The sequence below is a fragment of the Hypanus sabinus genome, chromosome 3, assembly GCF_030144855.1.
Source record: "Hypanus sabinus isolate sHypSab1 chromosome 3, sHypSab1.hap1, whole genome shotgun sequence".
Classification (NCBI taxonomy): Eukaryota; Metazoa; Chordata; class Chondrichthyes; order Myliobatiformes; family Dasyatidae; genus Hypanus; species Hypanus sabinus.
Genome location: NC_082708.1, coordinates 189506163 through 189515383, shown reverse-complemented (window position 1 = coordinate 189515383; position 9221 = coordinate 189506163). Strand labels below are relative to the sequence as shown.

The 9221-nt window shown below is 47.6% G+C and overlaps 1 protein-coding gene across 1 annotated transcript in view; it reads right to left on the bottom strand.

Moving 5' to 3' along the window:
* The window catches only part of vax2 (ventral anterior homeobox 2), a 23305-nt gene extending 14937 nt beyond the window's left edge, over positions 1–8368 (bottom strand). The window contains exon 1 of the mRNA XM_059965851.1: positions 7868–8368. Coding sequence (XP_059821834.1) covers positions 7868–8050 — 183 coding nt within the window. The 5' untranslated portion in view covers positions 8051–8368. The remainder of the gene's footprint in view (positions 1–7867) is intronic.
* Positions 8369–9221: the final 853 nt, after the last annotated feature.

Sequence of the window (9221 nt, the reverse complement as noted above, 5' to 3'; positions counted from 1 at the left end):
ATGTACTAACTTAGCGGGAGCAGTACATGGCAATACAGAGAAACAAAATAAGTAAGTCAATACAGTAAGTAACTAAAGGGCGGAACTAAATGTGTATTAAATACTTACATTAGAAATAGTGCAAAAACAGGAAATAATACAAAAATGAAGTAGTGTTCATGGATGCAATGTCCGTTTAGAATTGGATGGCAGAGGGGGTAAAGGCTGTGCCTTCAGGCTCCTGTACCTCCCTCCTGACGCTAGCAAATGAAAAGAGAGCATGTCCTGGGTGATTGGGGTCCTTAATGATAGATGCCGCCTTTCTGAGCCGCCTTGAAGTTGTCTTTGATACTACGGACGCTGGTAACCAAGATGGAGCTGATTAACTTTACAACTTTCGATCTTGTTCGTTAGCCCCCCCCCCCCCCATACCGGACAACGATGCAGCCTGTCACAGTGCTCTCCACGGTTAATCTGTAGAAGTTTTCGAGTGTTAGTGAAATATAGCCACTGCCTTTTTTATAGCTGCATTGATATGTGGGACAGGTTAGATCCTCAGAAATGCCTGACGCCCAGGAACTTGAAATTGTTCACTTCTGATCCCTCTCTGACGATTAGTTCATAGTGTTCCCTCGGCTTACCCTTCCTGAACTCCTGGTAAACTCCAAGGCCTCGACTTCCTATAATGGGGCGACCAGAGTTGTGAGCAATGCTCCAGATGACTGATTCGTTATGATCGGACTCTGCCGACACTGCACTTTCGCTGTAACACTTCATTCTGCATCCGGCTGTTGTTTCTCCTGTACTAACGGTTTGTTTTACCTCTTTTCTGAGATACAGCGCAGAATGGACCTTTCGACCTTTCGGGACGCGCCGCCCAGCAAACCCTGATCTGATCAAATTACAATGTACAAAGGCCAATGAACCCACCAACCCTTAGGTCTTTTGACTGTGGCAGGAAACTGGAGCACCCGGAGGAAATCCACGAGGTCTTGGGGAGAACATACAGACAGCGGTGAGAATTGGATGCCCATCGCTGCTGGCGTAAAGCCCTTAGCTACCGTCACCCCCTTACCCTAGAAACACTACGCAAAGCAAGTGGCGATAATAAACTAATCCCAAACCGGCTGCGTCACCTCAATGCACTGTTGCAATGAAATCCTGTGTGTGGGTGGCAACGTGATTCACCACACCGACAATAATAAACCGATTTACATTCACCAATATGACCAAAACGTTCACGCTCTTTTAACACCTGCTTTCTCTTATAACGCCTGCAGTTTATTTCAATCTTTTACAGTGTTCATGAAAGGCTGCTTCTTCCCTCAGACTTTGAGACTAATGACTGTCCTGACTCCAACAAGCTCCCGTCACTAGGGCAGCGAGCTGTTCACTGTTTCCTTTGCTCTGCACACGACATGCATTTTGAATTATATTTTAAAAACTTGTTTATGCTAATATTCTGTTTTATGTGCTGTGTGTAATATATGTTGTGTGGGCGCGCCGTGGTGTGGAGGAACGTTGTTTCATTTGGCTGTACATATGTACGGTTAGATGACAATAAACTTGAACTTGAGAATGAAATCGTCTGACTTCACTCTGTGACAACCCCTCAGGAGAACATTATACTCGACTCGAGTGATCACACCACTGCTACGCTTATTTCAGTAATTTTCTCTGACTGCTTAAACAATATTTTTGGTGGAAAATTCTAGGTTTCTAGAATTATTCATATTTTTTAAATCGCGTATCTGTCGACGAGAGCAAGTGAACTGTGGAACGGTGTAGAATTACAGTGAGACGGAGTGAAGGCAGAGAGTGGAAGTGACCTGTTCAGAACTGAGAAAGTGGAGAGGGTGTGAGGGTATAGAGAGGGAGTGTGTGAGGGTATAGAGAGGGAGTGTGTGGGGGATAGAGAGGGAGTGTGTGGGGGATGGAGGGAGTGTGTGGAGGGAGAGGGAGTGTGTGGGGGATGGAGAGGGAGTGTGATGAGGGAGAGGGAGTGTGTGGGGGATAGAGAGGGAGTGTGTGGGGTATAGAGAGGGAGTGTGTGGGGGATGGAGAGGGAGTGTGTGGGGTATAGAGAGGGAGTGTTTGGGGGATGGAGAGGGAGTGTGTGGGGGATGGAGAGGGAGTGTGTGGAGGGAGAGGGAGTGTGTGGGGGATGGAGAGGGAGTGTGATGAGGGAGAGGGAGTGTGTGGGGGATGGAGAGGGAGTGTGTGGGGTATAGAGAGGGAGTGTGTGGGGATGGAGAGGGAGTGTGTGGGGGTATAGAGAGGGAGTGTGTGGGGGATGGAGAGGGAGTGTGTGGGGTATAGAGAGGGAGTGTGTGGGGGATAGAGAGGGAGTGTGGGGGATGGAGAAGGAGTGTGTGGGGGATGGAGAGGGAGTGTGTGGGGTATAGAGAGGGAGTGTGTGGGGGATAGAGAGGGAGTGTGATGAGGGAGAGGGAGTGTGTGGGGGATGGAGAGGGAGTGTGTGGGGGATGGAGAGGGAGTCCGTTGGGTATTGAGAGGAAGTGTGTGGGGGATAGAGAGGGAGTGTGGGGGATGGAGAAGGAGTGTGTAGGGGATGGAGAGGGAATGTGTGGGGTATAGAGAGGGAGTGTGTGGGGGATGGAGAGGGAGTGTGTGGGGGATGGAGAGGGAGTCTGTTGGGTATTGAGAGGAAGTGTGTGGGGGATAGAGAGGGAGTGTGGGGGATGGAGAAGGAGTGTGTGGGGGATGGAGAGGGAATGTGTGGGGTATAGAGAGGGAGTGTGTGGGGGATGGAGAGGGAGTGTGTGGGGTATAGAGAGGGAGTGTGTGGGGGATGGAGAGGGTGTGTGTGGGGGTATAGAGAGGGAGTGTGTGGGGGATGGAAAGGGAGTCTGTGGGGGATGAAGAGGGAATGTGTGGGGTATAGAGAGGGAGTGTGTGGGGGATGGAGAAGGAGTGTGTGGGGGATGGAGAGGGAGTCTGTTGGGTATTGAGAGGAAGTGTGTGGGGGATAGAGAGGGAGTGTGGGGGATGGAGAAGGAGTGTGTAGGGGATGGAGAAGGAATGTGTGGGGTATAGAGAGGGAGTGTGTGGGGGATGGAGAGGGTGTGTGTGGGGTATAGAGAGGGAGTGTGTGGGGGATGGAGAGGGAGTCTGTGGGGGATGGAGAGGGAATCTGTTGGGTATTGAGAGGAAGTGTGTAGGGGTCTAAGGAGGGTACGTGTGAGGGGTAAAAGGGTGGATTAGATTAGATTAGTCTATTTTTGGATACACCGCGGTGTAATTAAATCTTAAACACAAGAGATCCTACAAATACACATTGCTGTTGGAACTCAGCAGGTCAGGCAGCATCCATGGAAGGGAATACACAGCCGATGTTTTCGGGCCAAGACCCTTCATCAGGACTGGCCAGGAAGGGGGAAGAAGCCAGAATCTCTGGCATTTAAATTCTGCAGGCGCTGGAAATCCAGCGGCACTCGCCTCCCCAGCCTTGAGGACCTCTCAAAACGTGATAACTCGAAAATCAACATCCATGGACATGCCCTCTTCTCATTGCTACCATCAAGGAAGAAGTACAGGAGCCTGGAGGCAAACATTCAACGTTTGAGCCTCTGCCCCTCCGTCGTCGGATTTCAGGACGAACATCGAACCCATGTGCACTACCCTAATTCTCCTTTGCCCTCGTTTTGCAATACTTCTTTAATTTATTTTGTATATAGTTACTGTAATTTATGGTTTGTTTTTGTTAAGGGTGCCGCTGTGGCAAAACTACAATTTCACGATATATGCCGCAATGTTAAACCTGATTCTGGTTCTGTTTCTGAACTGGGAAGTGAAAATAGAGAGGAAGAGTTAAAGAGAAAGAACGAAGGGGCTGATTGGAGAGAGGATGTACCACCGACTTAGAAATTAATTTAAATTTAAACCTCACATCTTACTCTAAATTGTTCTAATAGCGGCAACAGCGGATTGCTGACCGTCTGCGTCAGCGGACCGAGGGGATAAAGAGGATAAAGGATTGAAAGAAGAGAGACGGGGAAACAGGAGACCGGAGACAAGAGCCCCGCGCCAGGACAGACTCTCAGCCGACTATCGGCTACATGCGAAACGTGAAGCGTATTCCGTTCTCTGTCGCTTAACAACACAGGGGAATGTCCCTGCCTTTTAAAAATAAAATTTGGAAAATTACAGATATTAAATATTGCAGAAAATTTGACAATTTGAATCTTCCGAATCCCATCCCACTGAATGCGGGAAGCGAAAGAGATTCACTCCGGATCTATTCGCAACCTGAGCATATTTTGGCCCGGGAACCCTTGCCTACCAAGCTAAAATGGTTAGCTCGTTTGGAGGTCTTTAACTCCTGCCGAATGTACGGATAGTAAATATATATATATAGTTTCATGACTATTTTTGTTTCAATCTCAGCCAATTTGCGATGAATTTTCAGTGTTTCTGTACCTTGTACCGTGTGTGTGTGTGTGTGTGTGTGTGTGTGTGTGTGAGAGAGAGAGAGAGAGAGAGAGAGAGAGAGAGAGAGAGAGGAGAGAGAGAGAGATGAGAGAGAGGAGAGAGAGAGAGAGAGAGAGAGAGAGAGAGAGAGAGAGAGAGAGAAATTAATCCCGGCCATTCTCTGTATAAATCTAAACAATAATACTTCCTAGACTAAAGCAAAATATTCTAAAACGATCTTTACCAAAATTAGTTTACATGACAAATTGGAATACTGAAGCTGTTTCGGAGACCATTTATAGTATATGGAACTCCAGCCGAATTACGGTAAACTCAGTTTAATGCTAAAATATTATTTTAAGGCTCTTGAGTTTTATTGAATTTTTTTTTTTTATCAACTAGATAAAAAGCACGTTGTTTATTCTTTGGGAGACGGTGGAGGAGAGGGTTTGTGTGTGTGTGTGTGTGTGTGTGTGTGTGTGTGTGAAGTAGTAAGCAGTGATGCGATTTTTAAGCTTTGACATGCCAATCTGGGATAGGAAAGGACTTGCTGACCTGTGTTTTGACCCTTTCTTGCTTGTCTCATGAGTTTTCGTTTAGATTCACACTCGCCTGAGACCAAATGGAATTAAATCATACATTCTGGGCTCTTTATAATAACACACATAAAATGCTGGAGGAACTCAGCAGGTCAGGTAGCAACTATGGAGGGAAATAAACAGTTCTGATGTCCTGATGACGGGTCTCGGCCTGAGACATCGACTGTTTTATTTATTTCCATAGACGCTGCCTGGCCTGCTGAGTTCCTCCAGTATTTGTGTGTGTAGCGCTGGTTTTGCAGCATCTGTCGAATACCTTGTATGTATATTACTGGTGATTCTCTGGGCATATCTGATATATGTGTTCCTTATCTGTGTCCTGAGCCCAACTTCTGCTCACAAACCATCGTTCTCAGTATATAAATTTCCCCGTGTTCTTTCTGCCGTTTCGTTCAGTACCGAGGCTTGTTTAGTAAAAACAACGAAACCAACGCCATCCCAACGTTACAAATACGGTATAGATGCTTTTGCAAGCAATCCGCACGGGCGGGTTTGACGAGTTGTTCTGCGAAGAAAGGGAGTCACAGGGAGCAGTGGTAAAACGGGAGATAAAATTCCCATTCACTCCCCCTCCACATTAAAAAACAAGCAGGATATCCCCTACTTGCCCTGCTTTGCTTACGGGAAACAACGCAGTTTTCGGAATGATTCAACAGACCTTATGTGGGAAGTGGATCAACGATTACGAGGAGTTTTTAAACCTAAAACTCGGGCGTCTGTCCGCTTACAAACGCGAATTTGGCTGGGATCCTACCTTCATACTATCTGAATTTTGAACATTTAAACTGTAGGCAGAGAAAAGGAGGGGAAATTAAATTGGTTGCTCGATTTATAAAAAAAAACATATTTAGAGCAGAAGGGGGAAATGTTACTCCGCATAGGCGCGAGCTTACAAAATGCAAAATAATAAATTCCAGAGAGAAATTCTGTTTCTGTTCAGTGAGAGAGACAGAGTGAGAGAGAGAGAGAGAGAGAGAGAGAGAGAGAGAGAGAGAGAGAGAGAGAGAGAGAGAGAGAGAGAGAGAGAGAGAGAGAGGGAGAGAGATAGAAACTGCAGACAGACGGACAGAGACAGAGAGAGAGAGAGAGAGTCGGAGCGAGGGGGAGAGAAAGATGGAGAGAGATCGAGGCAGAGAGACAGAGACAGGGAGAAAAAGATGGAGAGAAAGATGGAGGGAGATAAATAGGAGAGAGAGAGTGAGAAAGACTGAGGTAGAGATGGCGAGAGAGAGGCGAGAGGGCGCAGACAGAAAACGAGAAAGGGAGACAGAGTCAGAGAGAAAAAGATGGAGAGAAAGAATGCGAGGGAGATAAAAGGAGAGAGACGTAAAGAGTGAGAGAGAGACTGGGATAGAGGGATGGGAGAGAGGGGTCAGACAGAAAGAGAGACAGAGAGGGGAAAGATGGAGAGAGATTGAGAGAGCGAGAGGGAAAGAAAAGGGAGAAAGATGGAGTGAGAGAAAGATGTAGAGAGAGGAGCAGAGACGCAAAGGAATATTTGTCTAAACCTTTATTTAGATACCAATCTTCAAAATAACAACGACTCCTGTGAAAATTAAAATTAATATAACATTAATTTTCCAAACGAGGTTTGATTTAGGGTGACCCCCACGAGTTCAACAGAAACGATTTTTACCATCTAACTGAATTTTATTTTAGATTTCCATCGTCTACATGTCCTCCCATTCTCGGGTCAATTTCACTGCTGTTCTGGGCAGTTTTAGGGGCTTGGCTTTGTTTATTTCACGTAATAAATTCTCCTTAGGTATTTTATTTAAATTAACAAATTCTGAGTAAAAAACCCAGCGTTTTGTTGGAATAATAGTTGGACTTGTTAAAATTAAATAAAAAGCGCTCGGTGTCTGACGGATTATCTGAGACTCCGGCGAATTAGCCGAACTGTCGATTTTAATCTATAAAGGACAAATATTAAATGAAAATTGGATTTAGTACAGGGACGTAGCTCACCGTGATTATACGAAGAGGGAAGGAGCGCGCCGGTCCGGATATAATCCACTACGATTGATTTCTATTTATTGCGAGGCTTTAAAAAACATGCAATTACGCTAAAAACAGCTGTATATAATACTTAAAATAAATTTAGGTAGATTAAAAGTACGTGGAAGAATCTCCTAGATGATCGATACACGATGAGGAAGCCGAGATATATCGCACAGAGATAACCGGAGCCTGTCACAACTCAAGGCAGCGCGCTCTCCCGGGTTAAGATCAGTCCGCAAAGTTCGGAGTTGCGTTCCGAGAATAAATCCGGAGATTTGCGGAGAAAATAATGCACAATAATTTCATTTGTGTGTGTGTGTTACAACACGCGTGAGTTTGCCTGCGACCGTTGGCGGCGTAAGCTCGCCGCGCTCGGGCCGAAGGCGGCGGATTTAATTATAACGACCTGGCGATCTTCTAAAAATCAGATACACATATTCAAAAATTAAATCGAATTCCGTGCAAAAATGGCGGTGAGAGTGGGGGCGATTCCTGGGGTTTCTCCGCAGCTCCCTCCCTTCCCTTCACTCTCTCTCAGCGCCGTATATTTTGGAAAGAGATTGGTAAATGTTGTGAGACCATCGCTGGAGATCATTTGAATTATCTATCCGTCTTAAAAACAACAAAATGAACCGGCTTCCCGTGTGCATCGCTTCATGTGTAACGTTCCAATGCAGATCTTAAATTCCGATATTCTTTCAAAATTGTTCTGTAATTCCATTTTAATGCACACCCACCCTATATCGCTTTTTCGCGTATTTTGCTCTTACACCTTCCTCCCTTCACCTCTCAAAACTTTTATTTTAATTGTTAAATATTATTTCTTAGGTTCGTTTCCAACCTCGCTTCCCCTTTACCTCGGACCAGAATTCTCCGGCAGTAATCGGGGTCACCGACAGACAGTTCCACCTCTCCGCCTTCGTCCGAAGCAGTGGCGGCGCTGGAGGAAGTCCCCGGAATATCCCTCGGCTCCTGGCCTGCCGCCGAGCTCTCCTGTTTGGTGTCCGGTCCGTCACTGCCCGCTCGTTCCCCGGCTTCATCGTTCATTATGTCGGACCCGGAACCCGGTGCAAAGATTCCCTCGGATGTAAACTGCGTCTCTCTCTCTCTCTCTCTCTCTCTCTCTCTCTCTCTCTCTCTCTCTCTCTCTCTCTCTCTCTCTCTCTCTCTCTCTCTCTCTTTCCCTCTCTCCTTCCCTCTCTCTCTGTTTGTCTGTCTGTCTTTCTTTCTCTCACTCTCTCACTCTCCCCCTCTCTATCCCTCTATCTCTTTCTCCCCTCGCTTTCTCTCCCTTCCTTCTCTCTTTCCGCCCTCCCCCTCTCTCTCTCTCACGTACGGTCTCTCTCTCTCTCTCTCCCTCTCTCTCCCCCTCTCTCTTCCTCCCTCCCTCTCTCTTTCCCACTCCCACCACCCCTCTCCCCCTCTCTCTCTCGCTCTCTCTCCCCCCTCTCTCTTCCTCCGTCCCCCCTCTCTCTTTCCCACTCCCACCCGCTCTCTCTCTCCCTCTCACACTCACTCTCCACCCCCCCCCCCCACCACATCCTCCCTCTCTGGGGTCACGCCCAACCGCTAGAGACACCAGCGTGTTCATGGCCAACGCTGTGGATCGGAAGACATCGGTTGGTGTTAGTTCGGAACCCGCCATGACCGTTGAAGAGTCTACCCTCTCCAGCACCATCAGACCCACCATCCTGCAGGAAGGAGTCTGGCCGATTTGTGCGGGCGATTTCGGTCTGGCTGTGCCGGGAGCTTAGGTTCCCAAGATGCGTTTGGGAGACTGGAGGTGAGAGGGGTCGGGGGCCGGGTGTTTTAGGAGGGTGAGAGGGGTATTGTTGGTTGGAAGGAGGCGATTCCGAGGTGTTTCCAGTCACATCTTCTCCACGGCGAGACGGCACCGTGTTCCTCACGAGAGCTGAGATAAGGAATGGGTCAGGTCGGCGGCGTGAGTGCCCACCGTTGTGTCTATCCCGATGACGGGTCTTGGCCTGAAACGTTTACTGTTTATTTATTTCGATGGAAGCTGCCTGGCCTACTGAGTTGTTCCGGCAGTTTGAGTGTGTTGCTTGGAATTTCCAGAACTTTTCGTGTTTCTCTCCATCACCGGCCGCCCGAGCTCCCAACCCAGGGGTGAGGGGGACAGCAGTGAGGGGGGTACTTTTCAATACACTGTCAGGCCCATCGTAACTTCCTGCCTGATGCCGGGAGCCGATC